General features: G+C 48.9%; 1 protein-coding gene across 1 annotated transcript in view; it reads left to right on the top strand.

Annotated features, from left to right (window-relative positions):
- Nucleotides 1-21,104, top strand: part of ELMO1 (engulfment and cell motility 1) — a 272,460-nt gene that overhangs the window by 229,820 nt on the left and 21,536 nt on the right. Inside the window, exon 16 of the mRNA XM_016222320.2 lies at nucleotides 19,832-19,995. Within this exon, the coding sequence (XP_016077806.1) occupies nucleotides 19,832-19,995 (164 nt within the window). The remainder of the gene's footprint in view (nucleotides 1-19,831; nucleotides 19,996-21,104) is intronic.

Genomic DNA, 21,104 nt, shown 5'->3' with positions numbered 1-21,104 from the left:
ATTTTTAGATATTATGCTGTGTTTTTTTAAATCTACTGGCGGTTGTCTGCAGATGCAGTGTAGAAAGGAGACAGAGCAGCCAGGGGTGGGCGCAGGCAGGACGCTCTCCAAGGCGACAGTGGTCTCAGCCTCGGAGGTATTGACATGGGGCTGGGTCACTTTTGCTGTGGGGATGTGCATTATAAGATGTGTGGCAGTGTCCCTGGCCTCTACCCACTGGATGCCAGTAACACCCCACCTCCAGTAAGGTGACCAAACGTTGCCAAATGTCCCCTGGGGGAAGGGGCGACATAAAATTGTCCCAAGTTGAGACCACTGCTGAGAAAATGTGACCTTTCCCATGGCCCCTGTACTCCATTTGTCTTTGGGGATCAGCGCTTCCCCCAGACCACCGGTCACCCTGTTCCACTTTCCTCCGGTTGTCCGCTGCCTCCCCACCCCCACCCGGAGAGGACACTGCTCCCCCTCTGTTCTCCTTCCCGCCTCCAGCCTCCATCGGATGACAGGCTGTCCACCCTCCTCCCACCCCCCACAGAGCATAGTTTAGTGCATACTGTTCTTGTCATGAGATGTTTGCATTGTATTTACCAAATATATGTCCCTTAAGAAGTTTGCCAAATGGGCTGCTTCCTTCCACAGGAGAAAACACATTTCCACCCAGGGTTTCCATTTGGTTTTGTTTATATGTATTTTCTAAGGCAGCTCCCAGAGGACGGATGCATCTGAGATCTCTGCAGTAATGATTTTTCTATAGCATTAGGCTTCTTTTATCCCATCCCAATATCTAGGGCCCAGAATGAGAGCAGGGGAGTGTCCTTTGCCAGTGGAAGACCCTCATTTCCAAGCCCCTCATTCATATAAGGAGGCGGTGATGTGATGCATGCTGAGAGCGCACAGCCTCCAGCCCATGACCTTGCAATTCTTGCTCCCAGATCCAACACCCCCCCAAAGAAGAAAGGGAGGCATTTCTCCTAGGAAACATGAGCTAACCCATGAAGTCAGGGCCAGGGCTGTTGGGCAACAGTCAAGAGATAAATGTTTAATAAGATCTAAATTTAGAATTTGGAAGTGGAGTCTGATTGGAGCAGGCGACATTTAGAAGAGTGATCATTCTTGTCCAACTCGGATGGTCATCTCGCTCCTTGGTTATAGCTCTTCGGTGGTTCCTGCAGGAAGAATCAGGCTTCCCTCTGCCCAGCTCCCTGACTGAGAGCTCCAGTGATAGGAACGGTTTTCAGTTTTCCAAACGTGCCGGGCACACTTTCACCTGGAATGTCTCTCTTTCCTTTCTGCCCAGGAGAGTCCTATTCATCGTTTCTGACCTTTGGGGTATCTCTCTAATAGCCTTTGGTATATTATGGTTCTTCTCATGATATGTTAAAATTATTTGTGTTCATTTCTGAGTTTCCAATACTTGGTACAACGTAGATACTCCCTGAATGTAACTGAATGAATGAATGCATGATCCCAGGCCCATACACGTAATTTAGGATTTGCTGTTCTTAAGAAGAATTTTGTTTTTTAATGTGTTCACCTAAGTTCTAAGTTTTAGAAAGTGCCTTGAAAATCTCAAGACCCCCCACCCAGCCTCTTCTGCTTTGGAAATTCTAGCCGATTCCAAGCCCACAGCCCAGCCCTCCGCTGCACGTTCATCTAACACAGGGTTTCCCTCCCAGTTCCCTCCTTGTGTGGCGATGGTTGTCATGGCATCCTCAGAACCGTTTTCCTGGAACGGAAGGCGAGTTTCCTCTTTACCTCTGTTCTCCTAACTGAAGCTATCATATTGACATGAAAAGTTTCCCCGCAAGATGTGAGCCAAACTGCAGAAGAAATTTCACTCACCATTAGGCTAACAAACCTATTCGTTGTGTAAGTTGTGCTCAGCCCTACGCATATAACTAATGTCTCTTTTCATTAGTTAATGGCTGAGCAACCTGAGATTTCCACTCCCCTGGAAACACGCTATGGTAGCACGTGCTGGGACTGGGAGCGCCCATCAGAGGGAGAGCGGGCTCTGGGAAGGTCTAGGCGGAGGCCCGGAGGAGGGGCTGGCTGTGCAGGGAAGGCCTTGGATGCTTTGCTGTGCCCACCCGATGTCAGCCTCTGGTCATTCATCCCCCCGGCCACTTTAATTGTGGCCATCCATGCTCATTACCCCCTGAAGAAAGACGGGGTGCAGTGAGCAGCTCTGTGCATGTTTTCCACAGGAAACGTCATTGGGATGAAGTGTTAAGCTAACACTCAGCCTTTTTAAAAACTATCATGAAAGAGAAATGGAAAATGGATGTTGTTAGACCTTGGTTCCTGCTGGCAGCTGAGTGCAGCATGCATGCTGGACGAGAACCAATGCCTGGAACCCGGCACCGGGGCCCCCTGCTACCCTCCCAGCAGGAGCACGTTCATTGTTGAGTTATGTTCATTTACAAGAGGAAGCTTTTTACCTTTCCCTCTGTCTGTCTTGTTTCCCTTCCCTGTCAAGTCACGTTAGGGAAGATTTCTTCATTTTCAAAAGGAAGAGATCCAGGAGCCAAGAATAAAACTAATTAGAATGACAAATTGACCAAAATGAAAAAATTGACAAATAATCTGTAGGCTGAAATTTTCCCCAAAGCCAAGAATAAATAGAATGTCTCTTCAAGTGCCTGGTGAAGGAGGCTAATAAAAGAACTCAATTATCTGTTGTGTTTTTTCCTTCAGTCTGTGATATCTGACTTCAAAAGGGGAAAAGACTGTAAAAATTTTTAAAGATGTAAAGTAAAATAACAAATAGAAGTTCATGAGCATCTGTGAATTTGTAGGTTGAGAGAAAATGCATTCAGAGTAAAATAGCTAATGAGTCTGTGGGTTTGTTTTCAAGTACATTGGTCAGCTCAGCCCCCTCTCTTCCACGTGGCGTTGCTTCCGTTGGGCGACTGGACCACCTACCTATTGGAATTTTTAACTATTTTATTGTAAATGGATACCATACCTTGTTTCCCTGAAATTTGCCTCATTCCTGTTAGGGAACAGAAGGAAACAGTTTGCAAGGAGCAAGCATATAGAATCCCAAGTGTTGGTGGAGAAGGGGAAGAGCTCTGGACAGTGTTAAGCAGGTGTTGCAGAGAGGGCCTACACCCTGCGGAATGGCTCGACCTTACCTGGGCACCTTCTAAGAGCTAAAGCCCAGCAAATGCCCTACAGACGGATGTGATCCTCGGAGAACTTGCTCGGGAGATATACCACCTTGAAAGATAAGTGACTGCCATAGCTATGGGGGATTTGCAGTGAATCTGCTATGGTCTGAATGCTTGTGAACCCCCCCGTTAATATGTTGAAACCCTACCCCCCATTGATGATGGTGTTAGGAGATAGGGCCTTTGGAAGGTGTGGGGCTGTGAGAGCAGAACCCTCATGAATGGGATTAGTGTCCCTGTAAAAGATTCCCACAGAGCTCCCAGCCCCTTCTACTACATGAGGACGCAGGAAAAGGACTCCAGGGATGAGCCAGGAAGAGGGCCCTTGCCCAACCCTGCTGACACCCTTAGACTTCCAGCCTCCACAACTATGAGAAATGAATTTCTGTTGTTGTTTATATGCTGCACAGTTCATGGGAATTTGTTATAGCAGCTCAGACTAAGAATCCTACCTGGACCCTTTCTCCACTGAGGAACATTCTGGGGACTTGTTTGTGTTGGAAATAAGGGACTCTGGAGAACTCACTGAGAGCTGTTGAATGCCTGCAGCATACGGACAATTAGGCTTGACTCTTCAGCCACGCGCAAGGAAGAGGGAGCCTTAGTTCTGGTGTTGGGAGATCGCAGGCCTGCTGGGAAGGGGGTAGTAATAGTAGTAATAATAGTAGCAGCAATGATTATGATAATATTGGGGTAGGGTAGTATTGTTATCCCCATGTTGCAGTTGAAATGACTGAGGCCAAGAGAGATTAAGGAACCTGACAAGGCCACATAGCTAGTAGGTGGCAGAGCTCAGTTCTAAAGACAGAAATTCTGGCTTAGTTCTAAAGACAGAAATTCTGGTCCAGTGGGCCAGCTCCTGACCGCAAGGCCACACTGCTTCTCAAGGACATAGACCTTGAAACTGATCACGGAAGGTGCTCATAGAGGCCTGTAAGAAGAGGTTGGGTGTACAGAGAAGAGAGTGACTCGTGGGGGAGTCAAAAAGGACTTCTCAAACGAGGTGACATTTCAGGAGAGGCAAGATAGTCTAGCAGCAGAAAAGTAAAGCGGCAGAAAGCAATGAGAAGTTTGGTTCTTAAATTACCATTTTGGAGAGTGATTTAATGTGGATGTATTCTGTGCCAGATTTTTTTAAACCTTTCATGCATAACACCATCACGATCTATTGACATTCATTAAAAGATTGCATATATATATATGAATTTCATTATGGGAATATGTAAATTAATGAACAGGGTGAGAGATTATGTTTTAGGATATAAACCAAGCGCCAGGTTTATAATTAAATTTTAAAGAACCATGTGGTTTTGGAGGTTGCAGCTGTCATGTTTAATATCCACAAGTCAGCCGGACAGGAAAACGTGAACTCTGCGGAGCTATGTGAGGTCACTGTCTCTCTCCAGAGGTGGCGCCAGGTGACAGCTGCTGGCACCAGGCAGCAGTCCAGCTCCCCAGTCAATCCAAATCTTACTCGGAAATAAGCAGTGACACATTTCATTCCTTCTGTCATTCGTTTTCATGGACTTGCTGACTCTTGTATTAGACAAATATTTTTTGAAAAGGTCCAGAACCCTCTGTGTTGGCTCTGGAATGGCTTGGCCGAGAGGGGTATTGCTCAAGGCAGAAAGGTCTGGGTCCTGCAGGCCAGGCTAGAGGGTAATGTCTGAGGCTGGCCTTGGAAGAGAAAGCTGTCAGATGCTAGTCCAGGCCGGAATGCCCAAGGGGAAGAACCAAGCATGCTGATCAGATCACTGTGATGCTGAAGGGGGTAGGGAGCTGCTGGCACACCATTGGGAGTCCCAGTGCTGACACATTAGACTTCTGAATGGTCCACCAAGTTTAAGTTATCGTTTCCACATGCTGGCTGGAGCTGGAGTGATGGGACTGGCTAGGACATCAGGGACCAGGAGCCGGGAAGGGTTAGAAGGATTCTTCCAGTCACAGCCAAGTTACCAATAGGGCTCCTTTCTCCTGAGAGCTTTGCATTGTAGAAACTGTCCCCCATGAGTCCAGCACACATCCCAGAGCATAGAGGTGGGAACTGGGGCTCTGTGAGCACTGGGGGGCCAGAGCTCTCAGAGGACTAGGTCCTAACACAGCCGGAGCAGCAGCAGCCTCGCTTCACATCCACCAGGCCCGCTCTGGTCCAGGCACCGTACATCCAGTACCTGATTCTCCAGCAGCCCAGCAGGGTTGATGCCATTATCCCATTCCACAGATGGGGAGACCGAGGCTCAGCCCCTAGGTGACAGAGCCGGGTCTCAATCCCAGGGTTACCTGACTTCAAGCCCACATTTCTTCCTCTTTTACCAAATGCTGCTTCTCTTGAGCCAGCCTGAGCCTAACCCACTGGCAAGAGAGATCCATTCAGGAATTCACTGGGGGTAACCTTCAGGCTCAAGGTTGTCCAGCCTGCACCTGAGCAGCCCTGGATAATGCAGACTTGTGGTGCTAAATACTGTGGGAAATAAAATAGAGAAATGAGTGATTGTTCTAGTCAGTAGTAACCAAATACTGGGTCCCACGAAGCACGTGGTAACATCCAACAGAGAGATACACTCTCTGCCTCCTGGACCTACCAACCCAAGGTGCATGTTTACTTGCTTGAATACAGAGCTGTGCAAAGGAAATTCCTAAGTTTGTGCACATTATTTTATTATGGATGTTAAATTACTATAAGTTACCTGAACCATCCTTTGAATCAAGTACATCCTCAATATTTCATTTTAGTCCAGCTGTTGACCGAATGAATGAATGAGTGAATGAATGCATGCATAATTGCTTGCTCTTATAGATTAGCTTTCTTGCTGCAGATAAACCAAAGGGGAAAAATACTTTCCCATACCCCCTAAAGCGAGTCTACTCTGTTTTGTTGGAGGAGCAATTTATAGACCTATCTACACATTATTTTCTAAAATGCAAGGATTTGAGAAGACCAGATGGAGCAGCAGACTGTATACACTAGTCGTATATCTTGGAATATATTTCTTTTTGAGCAATTCAGTGCTGCTTTATTTAGCAAAAGCCGTCCAAGGTTGTAAAAGCAATGATGCAAAGAACACAAGTCCTGAGATGACAGTGGACAACCCCTCGGGCACGGTGCCCATGCTTTTCAGATTCTGCTCTGCAGACCCTGTCCCTGGTCTGTCACCTCTCACCCCTAGATATGACGATCCACCCTGCTCCGGGGGGTTGGAGCCTGGTTAGCTGTAGTTTTTGTCTATCCTCTGTGTGATTCTAATATGCAAACAGGTGTGAGAATCCATCCTTTATACCTATATCTGAGTGCTACACTTAGTACCTCATTTTCTTGAGACTCTTATTTATTTTCCTCATTAAATTATTGGAGAAACAAGGGAAAGAAAACTCCATTCCTTTTCTATTTTCTCAGAGTCATTGGGAAAGCAGGTAGGTGTTGAGCACCTCCTATATTGCCGGGAAATTTGGCTTATAGGTCTCATTTGATTTCCCAGGAACTCGGCAATGTTTTAAGAATTAACTGGCCTGGCCCTGGCCGGGTGGCCCAGTCAGTTAGAGTGTCATCCCAATACGCCAAGGTTGTGGGTTCGATCCCCGGTCAGGGTACTTACAAGAAGCAACCACTGGATTCAAGAATAAATGAGAAAACAAATCAATCTCTCTCTCTCTCTCCCTTCCTCCCTCTCAAATCAGTAAATAAAAATAAATAAATACTTTATAAGAATTAAGTGGCCCTCAGACACCGAGCTGAGTTATACATATTCCTCGGCCCATAGCTCATGGTCACTTTAAGTCCGTGCAGGGCTTTCCCCTTACTGTGCCGTCGCTCCCCATCACCCCTCTCCCCATCACCCCTCTCCCCTCACCCCCCTCCCCACACCACTCCCCTCCCCCTGGAGGTCGCCCTGAACATGCTGGAAAGAGAACGTGTCTGTGTCCTTATAAAATACCTCTCTGTCTTGGCGTGTGTGTAGATTGTTAGTTATGTAAATGATAGATCTGTAATTAGACTGTAAAAAGTGAGGCTGTTTTATACCTTTTCACTCAACATTATGTTTTCAGGTACATCCCTGCTTCTGGGTGACTCCAGCGTCTGCCTGGTGTGTCACTGTCTGCATTCGCTCTGTTTAATTTACGTCCCTCCCCGCGGATGTGCACACAGTGCTCCAGACCCCACTGTCGCAAAAAATTCTGCCACTGGCGTTCCCGTTTGTAACTCTTGGGAGCCTGTGTGAGGATTATTTCTGGGACGTGTGCCCAAGTTAGACCTTGGAGTCATAGGCTGTATATATACCAAGTTTCAACCAGATTTTCTGACTGGAAACAGTGCATGTGAGTTCTTACCTCCCCGCATCCCCACCAACATTTGGTATGGACCAACTTTTTTTTTTCTTCACTCCTCATCAGAGAATATGTTTTCTGTTGATTTGAGAGAGAGAGAAAGACGTATCGATGTGAGAGAGAAACATTGATTGGTTGCCTCCCGCACACATCCTCACCCGGGGGTCAAACCAGTGACCTTTCTGGTGTACAGGACAAGGCTCCAACTAACTGAGCCACCCGGCCAGGGAAATAAGTTTGTTTTTTGAACAAAAATCCTTACTATGTAATGTAGGCAAATTCAACCATTTTTCATTTTGTAGGTAGCGCTTTTAATTTCTTATGAAACACATCCCACCCACAATAAGGAAATGGGATCCCAGTATTGCTGCCGAAGGTCACACTATCAGTTGGAAGCAAGATCTGAAATTATGAAAGAGTAACAGTTAATAAGTGAAATCATGGTATTCTCAGCACTTTTCAGGCAATCAAGTATTGTTTGCACCAAAGACTCTGTGAGTCTCACTCAGCCTCTCTCAGGAATCTCAGCGAGCAGCTTCTAGTCACCGGATTTCACTGCAGCTTCCTTTCTGCCTGAAATTCGTGCAAAGTCCCTCCAGTGGCAGCACAGCCAGGCTGGCGGTAATTACAGTTTGGGGCATCGTTAAGCTCATTACCGCTCCCACTCAGAGCGAGCCTCTCGCTCAGTAGCCCTGAGAAGCAGTCCCTCCCCTGAGATGGGCCTGCCTCTCCTGGAGAGCGCAGGGCTGGTGTCTGAGACCTGTGTCCCCCAGCCTGGGGCTGGGAGGGGCCGAGCTCAGGGCTCCTCCTCCAGCTGCACCCGGACAAGGTTCGCCTCTGTTTGCTGTCCGGTTTCCTTGAAAACGGGTTCAACTGCTAAAAGAGTGGGTGGGCGGCGGGCGCTGCCTTAGAGAGCTGGGCTGCTTCATGCAAACTGCGCCCTGCTTGCTGCATCTGTACCGCACCTTGCATTTGGATACACACTTCTGCATCATCTGCATTTATGCAACCTTGCACAGAGGCATATTTTAACAGCTGCGGCCAAGTGCTCCCAAAGCCCATATTCGCAGCTCTGGCAGGAGAGCTGAAGAGCCGTGTGGCAGGAGGTGGCAGAGATCGTCACCGCTCCAGGCTGGAATTCGATGATCCCTAATCTCCCCGTTCGTGCACACGTGTCATGACTAGAAATGATTAAGAAGGAGGTAGAATTAGCCGTGGCTGGTGTGGCTCAGTTGGTTGGACTTCTGTCCCGTACACCGAAAGGTGCGGGTTCGATTCCCGGTCAGGGCAGGTGTGGGAGGCAACTGATCCATGTTTCACTCTCGAATTGATGTTTCTCTCTCCCTCTCTCCCTCTCCTTTCCTTTCTCTCTAAAATCAATGAAAACAAATATATCTTCAGGTGGGGATTAAACAAAAAAAGAAAGTGAAAAGGGGAGGGAGGAGGGACCTCACAAGTGTGCTGAACACCTGTCACCAGGCACCGTGGTAGGGGCTGCGCTTTATTTCATCTCTGCAGCCACTCAGGGAGGGAGGCGTTGTTGTGTCCCTTTGAGAGGTGATGAAACTGAACCATGGCAAGTAGAAAACTGGAGCCCCTAGCTCTCCAGCTGCAAAGCCAGGGCTCTTTCTGCTGCAGAAGGATGCGTCACAGAAACACCGCATCTCTCATAACTTTGCCCCCCAGGACTTCATCGAGCAGTTGTTGGTCTCGGGAGGAAGTGGCCCTGTCTCACACTGGGCGCCACGGTGACGCCTCTGTTCTCGCCTCCCCCAGGCCTTGCCTCCTGCTCTGGGATCTGCCATGTCATCTGCCACTTGCGGTGACTCAGCTGTGAGCATCCCCCTTGCTTTGATTTCCTGGGTTTCCGACACAAGGCCATGCTATTTGGGCTCTGCCTGGAGACAGGAGGGTTAGAGAACAGCAGTCGGGCCCTCTGGCTCTGCAGGTTGTTGATTCGACCTGGCTCTGTGCCTCCCTCCTCGTGAATTGTCCCTGTGCTGTGGGCTGAGGGGCTGGCATGACAGAGGGGCTCTCCTCTGCTCCCAGAGGGCACACATCCAGGACTCACACGGGCCGAGCGTGGTGTCAGCTTTGCTTACCTCTGCTCTCACTCTTCCAATAAGAACCCTCAAACTCTAAAATCATTCTTAATTCCCCCATTTCTTAATTTAAGAAAATAAACATGTTGAGCAACCTTGTTGAGTAGTTTTATTTCAAATATGCATGTAGCATGACTGGCGTCTTGAGCAAGATCTAACAGTTACCAAAAATAGTTCTGTTTCATCTTAGCCTTTTATTCCCAGGCACCTCCCAGGTCTCCAGAGTGCATAGCACCTTACAGTTAGTTCCCGGGCATTGTCTGTTTCGCGCTGACCTCTGGGGTAGGTTTTCTCACCTGTTTCACAGAAGCAAATTCAGAGGCCAAAAGCCTTAGGCTTTCTAACAGACCGTCAGTCGCGAGAGGGAGGCGTGTTGTGAGGGGTCCAGCAGAGCCCCCTGTACCCATCAGCTCTTTCGCCACAAGCAGCGCTGTGTTGACGGAATAACATGGCACTTTGGGGGAGCTGACCCGTGTGAAAAATTGAGGGGACTGAATTGTCATTCAGCTGGCTGACACTCAGGTCAGTGTCAAGGGGGCAGGATTCATGAATTAAGCAGATTTTGTACTTTCCTGCCAAGGCCTTGGCGTGCAAGCTGCTTGCTCGTTACCTTTCCTTCCGGATGGCTTCCTGCCTCACTGCTGTCGCCGCGCCTTTAGAGCAGCCACGATGCTTTCAGGGTCCCCCGGCCAGAAGGAAATGAGCGCGCCACTGATCCTAGGAGCCAGGCCATAGTCTAGGTATGGGGACCACACAGTTAGTAAGAAGTGTCCTGGCCCTGGCCGGGTGGCTCGGTTGGTTGGACACCAAGAGGTTGCGGGTTCGATTCCCGGGCAGGGCGTATACCCAGGCTACAGGTAGGATCGCCAGTCAGGGAGCATATGGGGGCAACCAACTGATGTTTCTCTCTCTACACCTCTCTGTAAAGTCAGTAGCCATACCCTTGGGTGAGAGTAAAACAGTAAGTGTCCTTGCCCGAAGATGCTGACAGTTCGGTGAAGGGTGGAGGGGATGCTTGCTTAGCCTAACCCTCCAGTACAGGGACACAGCTCGGGCCGGGTGACAGCGCCTGAGGGCAGGAGGGGCCGCTTCCAAAGGAGGCATCGGCATGAAAGAAAAGGAAATCACCGGGCGCCGGTGTCTCTAGAAGGCAGCGTCTGAATCGGGAGACGGGCGGGAGCTGATGAGCTGGAAGATGCAGGCAGAGCCCCACGGTGGAGGACAGTCGTTTTCATAGTGAAAGTGAGGCTCTCAGCCGCTGAGCACCGGGGTCCTCCACGTGGGCAGTTTGTCCTGCTCGTCACGCAGGTCCCTCTGTGGAGGAGGGGGGGGGGGTCCAATGTGGAGGGAGAGAGGCAAGCCAGGGGCTCTGAACCGGGGACATGGGACCTCAGCAGGCAAAGGAAGGGGAGTGGAAGGAAAAGCGCAAAGCTGAGAAGCTTGACCATTGGACACAGAGGGTGAGAGAGAGAGAGAGGAGGGCCCGTGGCAACGTCACCCTTTTTGGTCCAGAGGTGGGTGCTATAAACCCTCCTAGGGAATGCCCCGGGAAGGGCCATTTTTAAAGGAAGGGAGGCTGAGTTTTAGAAATGTCCTGGGAAAGGTGCTGGTGGGACACTTCAGAAGAAAACGTTCCAGGGGCACATCAGGTGTAGCTCAAAGCTGTGGTCTGCAGCAGTCCCCTTTAAATCAGTGGTCACCGTGGGCCTCCTCGTGACCAACTTGGAGAGCCTGGTGAAAGCCACGGTTTCCCCGGGGGGGAAAAACACGCTTATACATGTGCACGAACCGTGACACAATTTCAGGTGATTTGAAGAGCTCCGAGTTAATAATCCCTGCTTTCAGTAGAGCGTGGGGCTTTGAAACGCCACACAAACCCCTAACCTGCAGGGTCATAGTTGAGGGACCATCGAGGGTCCTTTCCTGCTGCTGCTCGATTGGAGGAGTCCACTCACGGCCACACGATTCATTGTCTACACAAGTCAGCAGGAGAGCAGCAAGCAATGGTGGTCCACAGGAGCTGTGGCACACGGCCTCCTTTTTTTAAGATTGTTTAATTGATTTTGAGAGAGAAACATCAATGCGAGAGCGAAACATTGATCCGCTGCCTCCTGCACCCCCCACCTGGGATTGAGCCCACAACCAGGCATGTGCCCCAACCGGGAATCGAAGCCACAGCCTTTCACCTTTCAGCGCACGCATGATGCCCAACCAACTGAGCCACACTGGCCAGGGCCCCAGGCTCCTTTTAACTCTTCTGTCCACTACTCAAAATCTTTTTCTCAGGACTCGAGTCACTTTACTTTCCCAAGAATATAAACATTCTGCAGTTGTCACCTCCCTCCTTGGACTCTGTTATCACAAGCTCTGTACAATTTTCCCTGAAATAAATTTTTTCACACATTTTTCCTCCTGCTGAGCCTTGTTGGCATTTCTCCTCTCTAATGCCATAAATAGTCCTTGACATCAACAGAGTCCCCCAAGCAGATACGAAGGTGTATTAAAGTATTCTGTCATTTAATATTTATTGAGTACTTGCTATGACCAGAGCCTCCCTTGAGGAAGCTGCTCTAATGAACGAGGTAAATGTGGATTTATAAATTGCCCACAGTGTGATCGTCACGTTAACAGAGCTGTCGGCACCAGCAGTCCTATTTTGCGTGCTGTGCTGTCCCTTGTCCGATGGGTCGAGTCCTTCAACTACGTGTTCAGGGAGCATTTGTCGCACCCTTCCTGAGCCGACTGCAAGGTGCTGTGCAGGCAGACACTCGCACAAATCTTGACTTTGAGAAACTTTCATAGCTTAACAAAGATACACAAAGGAAGCTAAAACAGAAGGCAGAAGTGATATGCCATAAATGTGAAGAAAAGCAAAGGCGAACCTGCTATTTATTGAGTACCTACTGTGTGTCAGAAGTACCTGCTATGTGTCAGGAGTTATTTTAGGTACTTTCATTTACATTTTCTGATTGAATAGTCCTAATGATTGGAAATATTATCCTCATTTTAAAGAAGAGGAAATTAAGGCTCAGAGATTATAAGTAAGTTACCATAGACCTCCTTGTTTCTAAAGTTCATGTATTTCCCCTCCATTGCTAAAGAACCATAGGAAATATATCAAAATAATAAAGTGAGAAAGAATATGACCCATTTAGTGCCTACCCAGTGTTCTAGTTTTCTCTTAACTTCATTTATCTCTTTCCCCATGTCTGTTATGGGTATGTATATACCCTGGAATATTCTTAGGGTCTGTCCCTCATGAGCTCTGTTATTAATATTCTGATCATTTCAAAAAGAAGTCCCTTTGGATGTGGCTCAGCAGCTTTCTCCTGTCTTTCCCCTGTGACTTACCCAATCCCTGCTAACATTAATCTTAGAGATAATTAAATGTGCTTCTTTTGCAGGATGGTTTTCTATTTATTTATTTTTTGCAAAGCATGATCATTTCTTAATAAAATATAGACACGGTGAGTACCTTTTTTTGTAATTCAGGGCTTTCCACATTCTTTGTAGCTTCCACAAAGCTACCAACCCACCCTTATGGTTTCCTTTAGTGAATAAGAATTACTACAGCTTAGATATATCTAGCCAACATCCCTTAAGTTGTTGGATGTACCCACTAAGTGACCCAAACTTTATTCCTCTTACAAGTTAACACTTTAAATAAATGCCAGTGAGCTTCGCCGCATTGGAAAATTGCTGTGTGTCTGGAACAGTTCGGATGCACAGATCTGTCAGGCCACCCGCCTAGGTGTGCGGCCTGAAGCAATCCTCATTTAGCCGACTCACGCTCTGCGCCCGCGTTTCCCTGCGGTCATCACTCATGTGGCTTCATTAGGGGGTGGGTGACGAGCCCAGCCACTGGGTTCTCCGCTGGGGCCGGAGCCTGTCTAGGTTGGCACTGATTTATGATGAGCGGCAGTGAGCAGTTTGCAGAGCCGTCTTAGAAACCCAGTTAGCCAAAGACAAATAGTTGAAGGTTGGCTGATGGGAGCTCGGGAGGTGGGCTCTTGAGGAAGGGGACTCATTTAGAAGCACCGCTATGACTTGGTTATCCTAACTAGGGAAGGGATGTCTTCTGCCATAGACAATGCTTTTGGGTCTGGTGTTTTCTCTCTTTTTTTAAATATCTTTTTATCTTTTTATTGATTTTTTTTTTTAGAGAGAGAGGAAGGGAGAGGGAGAGAGAAAGAGAAAGAGAAACATCAATGAGAGAGAAACATCAATCAGCTGCCTCCTGCACGCCCCCTAATGGGGTTCAAGCCAGCAACCCAGGCATGTGCCCTGACTGGGAATCGAACCTCGACCTCTTAGTGCATGGGGCAGGCCCAACCAACTGAGCCACATCAGCCGGGCTGGATTGAAAAAGTGTTGAACATAAGCTCATGCACTAAAAGTACTCAAAGACATTCCTTTAGGGGGCAGTGGGACTTTTAAGAAAATCTAATCCAAAGTTAAAGAGCAGTCAGATGTGTTAGGTAAGATTTTCTATTGCTCACTGATCCAGTGATGGAGGATGGGTGCCCTTGTGAATCCCAAACTCAACTGATTGGTTCTGGCTGCGTGCAGGCGGAGTCCCGGGTTCATCAGAAAAGTGTGCTGTGATGGATTAGTGATGCCTGCCACTGGCAAGGAGGAAAGGAATGAAGGTGTATGTGCCATATAATCGCCATCTGTGCTGTTTCCTCCAAGGGACCCATCACAAAGGGGAGGGACTGCATTCAGGTGAAAACACGGCAGACCCAGTGGGTTTCTGGAAACTGCAGGAACAGCTGCCTTCATCCAGCTGTGAGGGATGTAGTGGACGAGCAGAGAGGAATGAGTGGAAAAACGCAGGAACCATTTCAGGTCTTCCTTGGGTGCATCAGCTCTAAACCACGAAGTAACTGTCAGGATTTTGCAGAATCAAACCCCTCTGGGCTGCTTTATTTGTCTGAGCTTTGTGGCTATAGCGGTTGACAGGTCCTCCTTTAAAGAGAAGACATGGTTCACAGTTACTTTAGTTTGGGAAGCATTCTGCTGCCTTGGGACAGTAATAACCAACCATGGAGAAGAAGAGGCTGGGGACTTACGAGGTGTCCCAGCTCACAACCTGGGAGAAACCCAGCAGAACGTTGGCGTAGCAGGGCACTAACCAGAGTTCATGCGTCATTGCTTCCGCAGTAAGCCACCTCCTTCCCTCTGCTTAAAGTGATCACAGGCCTTCGACCCCAGTGCGTTATACTCCCCCGAAACCATATTTTAACATGGAACTCAGAAATAAAACCTGGTTGACCTTCAGTTTATTGGACCGAGGGGGGAGGTTTTCCAAGTATGAGACACTGTAAAATTCGCTAGTGATAAAAAAAAAAAAAGAGGTATAGAGTCTCTTTCAGAGGGCTCGAGTGCCCACCGGGAGACAGTCATGAGCATGTAATTTCAGTACACTGTGAGAAGTGCAGCCGTTGAAGCTATAGGGTAGGAGTAGAAATATACTTGCGTGCATAGAAACCCGTGCTGGGCTTAATAATCACTTTGTTTTCCCTTCCCCCAAATTATATCGACAGCCCATGCCCCTAAAAGCACTTATTAGGATCTACTGTTGTTACTTGTTTACAGCCTCCCGCCCCCTTGCTGACCTTGAGCGAGGGTGAGCTCTGGCTCTTTGCGTTGCCAGCATTTACCCAGTGATTAGCGCATATGAGCTGCCTAATAAGTGTTAGCTGAGCTGATACAGGATTGAATATATACTTCTAAAGCTTCTGATGCAATACTAGGAATTGACAACTTAATAGATAACATTTAGAAAATCAAAACACGTTTACCCTGCAGAGAGTCTGTTGATTCTGAATTGATTTAAAAATTAAAATGCATATCAGGGTGTTTTAAATTTCTCAACAAAAAATTCTCCATTTAAAATGTCACACTGCTGGTTTGATGACTACTCAAAAGGAGACTATTTGGCCAGGCCAGTGTGGCTCAGTGACCTCATGCACCAGGAGGCCACCAGTTCAATTCCCAGTCAGGGCACATGCCCTTGTTGCAGGCTCCATCCCCATCAGGGGGCGTGCAGGAGGCAGCCGATCGATGGATGTTGATGTTTCTCTCTCACTCTCACTCTCCCTTCCTCTCTCTAAAATCAATTTTTTTTTAAAAAAAAAAATTTTTTTAAAAAAAAAAGGAGAGTATTTGGAGGAGAGTGGCAAGAACAGTCCTTCCCTGTCTGTACCAGGCTTTAGACCTGCTAAAGTTTAAGTCCCACTGTGTGGCCATCTTCCCCGCCCACTCCGATGGCTGACCACCGTCACCAACACTTTCATTTTGGTGGCTCGGTCCTTCCCCAGTGACCTACTACTGCAATGACTAATTTCCCCGAGTTTGGCCGCCTTGCCTGGGTAGAGCTAACTCCTTGCAGCCAGACCTGGCCTCTCCCACCCGAATTCCCCCAGGCCTTGCCTGAGCGGTCTGCTCTGAGACCTTTATTCGATCTCTCTTCCAGAGGGCCAGAGCGTGTCATCGCGTTTGTCACTATTTCATAGCTATGCAAAGCCTGCTGGGAGACCTGAACGGGCAGGGTTAGGGTTTCACCTTCCCTGTAGACGTTGCATTTGCTTCTTAACGGTGACTAATTTTAGAGATGCCTGAGGCTGATTGAGCTGTGCCCACTGGTAGCCTTCTGTCCACTTGCCTTTTAGTTCATTCGTTCACTATCCGAATAGGTATGAAACGGACATTAGGTGCTGGACACGTAGAGATGAATTAGGTAAAAGCCCACCATCCGCCGAGGTTGAGATCACCAAACGTGAGCAGACAGTTACCATTCACTCCTTTTTTCAAGTCTTACCAATGAGTGAGTGGAGAGGGGCACTGAGTGGATCTCAGATTTGTTGGTAAACAGCCCGAGACGTTTAGGGAAATATGTAGATGCCATTCACTCATCAACAAAAACAGTAGGGAGCTTCTAACCATTCAGCTCCGAATTTTTTGGCATCATGATCATGTATCTTAAAAGGAAACATCCTTTCCGGCTGTTACTTCTTCAATGAAATTCCTCCCTTGCTTTCTGGAAGCTCCCCCAAGAGTCAGCCCACCCCAACCCCCACCCCCACCCCACCCCCATGTGGTCAGCCGTAGCTGCAAGAGAACAGCATCTCCATAGCGACCCCAGTGTTAGTGTTGGGGAGACTGGGCATGGCTTTCCACGCCCATGCTTGGCAAAGTATGGCTGTTTGATAAACCAGCTTTAGAAAACCAGCAGTAGCATAATTATTAAACATTTGTAGTTATTCCCCCCCAATCCTACCGATCCCTATTGGAAGAGTGTTTGAACCTTCTTTGCAAGAAAACCAATTGGTTTGTTTCCACTGCCCTGGCCACACACGCCTTGTGTCTTGATTGACTGGCTTCACCTGTTGGCTATGGGAGCTGTGGATTAAAGGCCACCCGCTAGTTGATTTGCATGGACCCGGCCTGCTGGAGACCGGCTCCAGCAGACACGAGAGAGGAGCTTCCAGGGGTCCACCAGGGCCTTCAGTTAGTAACCAGCGAATCTGGGCTGATCACTGTATTCATTAGGCTCCCTGTTCTCTGGGCAAAGGAAGCTTGATCACACAGCTCTTCCCTCCTCTCAGGGGGGGCTGCAGAGAGAAGACAGCGATCCCAAACCCCACCTTTCCTGTCTCCTCTGGGACTAACCTTCCTGAAGAGGCTGAAGACAGCGAGAAGGATGTTGCTGCCATATCCATCGATCTCCAACAATCCCAGCCCTGATTGATTTTAAGATGAATTGCTGGTAGAAAGGCATTGTGTTTTTTTAACTGGCTACAAAGATGCCTTAAACCTTAAATTAAAATGCCTCCCGGTGAGGAGCGGGCAGCTTTAGTGCCCTGACACTTAGTCTTTGAAATGTGAGCTCACCCGGCCAGCAGGGCATGGGACCCCTGGATCAGGCATTGTATAATGAGCTGTTCGGGGAGGCTAATGGCAAAGCCCTCAGAGCTCTCAATGTGGATTTTGATCAGATTGTCAGGATGCTTAAAGCCGCCTCAGCATCACTACCCCCTGCCATCTGATTCCTACTTTATTAGCTGCTAAAATCCAGGGGATGTACTCCAGCAGCTAGCTCCCTTCCTAGCTGCTCCAGGGCTGTCTGCTCTGCTCCCAGGGTCAGCTTGAAAGGTGACCTTTCATATTGTCTCCAACTGTCCTCTGTGCGGCTCCCTGGGCCCGTCTGGACACTGGCCTACACTCAGACTGCCCGCTCAGGGTTGGCACGCAGGCTGCAGGCCTGTGTCTGGGAACACAGATGCTGATTGCAGCCCAAGGCATTGGGGGCTCAACAGGAAGGCGGTGACCACCCTTGCTAACTCGGGTCCCTACTGAGGACATTCATGTGGACAGATGTCCTCGCCATGGTGGCTGCCTCGGCAAAAAGCAGCCCAGGGAGAGTGGTCCTCAGGAGCCGTCAGTCATTTTGGTTTGTGTAAGGAACATTCCCGGGAAGAAAAATGGTCCAGACCTGAAGCCCAGCAGTGAAAACTCCCACCGGAGTCATTTCGAAGCTGGGCTGTGTTGGTCTCTGTCTTCCCCAAGACAGCCTTTTGTCTTCATTATGAAGATAAATCTGTTTCCTGGGGCACCGCTGATTGGGTCAATTGATCCCCCATTGATGGCCATACCCAGTAACGCCTGCTGCTGTGGCTTCTCCAGGACCCTCTGCTGAGCTGCAAGTCACCCTCCAGCTCAGCCTGGGAGGGGAGCCCAGAACGACAGTTGGGACCCTAAGATACCGTGCCAAGGCCGAAGACTTGATTCCTTAGGCTTTGTAAGGCGGTCAACTGTCTTATAATTCTGTTAAAGGCGTATGTGTTTAATTCTAGAGATGCAAAGTGGAAGCCTAATGATCTTTGGCATTGAACATATCAATCATTATTACAGTCTGAAAGATTCTACGTTAAATACTGTGGTCCGCAAATACAAATAAGAAACAGTTCCTGCCCTCTGGCAGTTTACAATCTAGGTGGGGGGACAGGTGCACTAATAACTAGCCTAACTTCTTCCTAGCGATGTGACAAGAGTCGCTATAGATGCTGTGCTTCATACCGAAGGCTCAGAAGGGGTGCTGGATGCTCAATTAGTGGCAGTGACACCTCCCCTAAAAGAGGTGGTGAGCAGCAAAGTGCCTGGCACAGAATCTAGCACAGAGTTGACCTGCACATGTAATTTTCTCTTATTTCTAAGTTCCTAAACCACCCCAAGGATGGTGGCATGGGCAGCAAGGTAGTAGAGTATTTACAGTCCCGAGTCCAAATCCCAGCTCAGCCACCGGCAGCCAGCTGTGTGGCTTTGAACTAGTTACTTAATGTTTCTTTGGAAGCCTCCTTTCTTCATATGCAAATGTGATGATGAGACTGTCAGCCTCCAGATCTGAGTGGATTGAGGGAGGGGACCACAGTACCTGGCACGTAGTAGTTCCTTTACTAACAGTTGTCCTCAGCTGTCGTGGAGGGTTAGAAAAAGCAGCAGCAAGACTGTTGCCAATCTCTCAATGCCTCTGTCTCCTGGCCTCTTCCTGCTTCGTACGCCCTGCTGAAGGTGAACCGTATTATCCGAGGCGATGGTTAATTGCCTCCTTATGGGCTGGATCTGTCCTGAGGCAGCAAATTACCTTCTCTTTTTCTTGAGGCTTCCAGTGGGATATGTCTGTTCTAATATCACAGACCTCAAAAAGCCCTACCACACGCACATCCCCAAATGCATCATTTGTATGAGCACTCAGGCCTGAGCTACATGGGTAAAGCACTCCGGGAGGGGCGGGGGTGGCTATCAGTTCATATTCATTTGAACTGGCGCCAACCAAACTTCCAGTTCATTGTGTCTCTGCGATTTTCTCCTGGAAAAGAATAACGCTCATGCAGATGTCTAGCTGTCGCTTGGACTTCGTTCACTCTTGTGTGCGCATTCTCTGTAGTGTTGGCTCAGTAGGAGTCACGTCGAATATAGATCTGGTGGAGCGCTCCTCCCACACCCAGCCTCTCTGCCCCCAGTTCCAGCCCATCTCCCGCTTGTGGTTCCAAGGATACAAGAGGAAATGGAAGCTGTGCACGAGGGTGGTTTACTCTTTGGAAAAGCATGCTCAAGGTCTGGGCTGAGAGTGCACGCAGAGGGGTTCGCAGAGGCAGGGGGCTGTTGGCTGGAGCCTTTTCAGTGGGCAAGATTAACCCCAGAGCCCCACTGTCTTCTTCTCACCCACAGGTAATGCAGGTGGTGAGGGAGCAGGTTATGAGAGCTCTTACAACCAAGCCTAGCTCCCTGGACCAGTTCAAGAGCAAACTGCAGAACCTGAGCTACACGGAGATCCTGAAAATCCGCCAGTCCGAGAGGATGAACCAGGAGGACTTCCAGTCTCGCCCAATTCTGTAAGTTTCCCATGACCCTCTCCTCGAGGGCTCTGACTCGCTGTTTCTAGAGTGAAGGTCTACCTGGCTGCTGGGCCGTGTTGGGAGCTCTTCACGGAGGGCCAAGGAAAGACGTTCCTGAAGGCCTCAGTCCAGCCATGGAGTCTGAGCAGCGCCCTGGGGAAGGCTGGGCAGGGGTGGACACGGGTGCTGGTCAAAGGATCCAAACCGGGAGGTGGCCCAGTTGCTGACCAGCCTCTAAGGATTTGTAGCTGAAAAGTTGGGGACCTTTTCTAACACTGGGAACAAACTTTTTGCCCATGAAGCAATATTCTATGGAGGCTCCTTTGAGCCAGCCAGAGGGAGGCCCACTGAGAATTAAAGCAATATAACTCTGAAGTAGTGTGCGTGGGAAGCATGGAGAGCCGCAGAGGCGCAGAGACCCACCTCCTCCCTGCCCCCTGGGCCCTGCTCAGCGTGCATCCTAGCGCTCTGTGACTGTCAGCCTGCAGGCTGGGGCAGGGGCAGGGACAGGGGCAGGGGCAGGGGCAGGGACAGGGGCAGCGGCCCCCTTTTCCCAGGATTCGGCACCAAGCCCGCCAGCAACAGTCGCATGATTTCACGTAGCTCCATCTTTAAGATGCTCTGAACCTCAGACAGGAAGGCTGTTGGGTTTGCTTCATCTTTTCTTAGAACTGGCCTGCTGTCTTCCCTTGTCCTGTCCTAAGAGCCAGGTTGGTTTTGTCACCTTTTAATGTACAGGGAAGGAACTGGGGGGGGGGGGAGGGGCATTGACACATGTCATTCTGCTGGACACAGCTACTTCTACACTTGTGTGTGAAGCCAGCTTGTGACATGAGTGTCATCGAGAAGCCCATCTCAAACCTCTCTCATCTCTCTCTCTCTGATCCTGATTCTTCTTCTTTCTGCCCCTCTTTCTGTTACTGGCTCTTATATATTTGACATTTCTAATGCTTGGAAATTTGCAGAACACCTCCTTCCACTATTTTGTTTTCTCACATCCATATGAGATGAGCTGGCCTTATCCCAATTCGAGGACCAGGACACAGTCTCGACAGCTGAGGACCTTGTTAGCCAGCGGAGGAGCCAGGACTTGAGGTCCAGCCCAC

This window comes from Miniopterus natalensis, chromosome 10 (assembly GCF_054644295.1).
Source record: "Miniopterus natalensis isolate mMinNat1 chromosome 10, mMinNat1.hap1, whole genome shotgun sequence".
Classification (NCBI taxonomy): domain Eukaryota; kingdom Metazoa; phylum Chordata; class Mammalia; order Chiroptera; family Miniopteridae; genus Miniopterus; species Miniopterus natalensis.
Note: the sequence above shows the minus strand (reverse complement) of the source record. Positions and strands in the feature narration are given on the sequence as shown.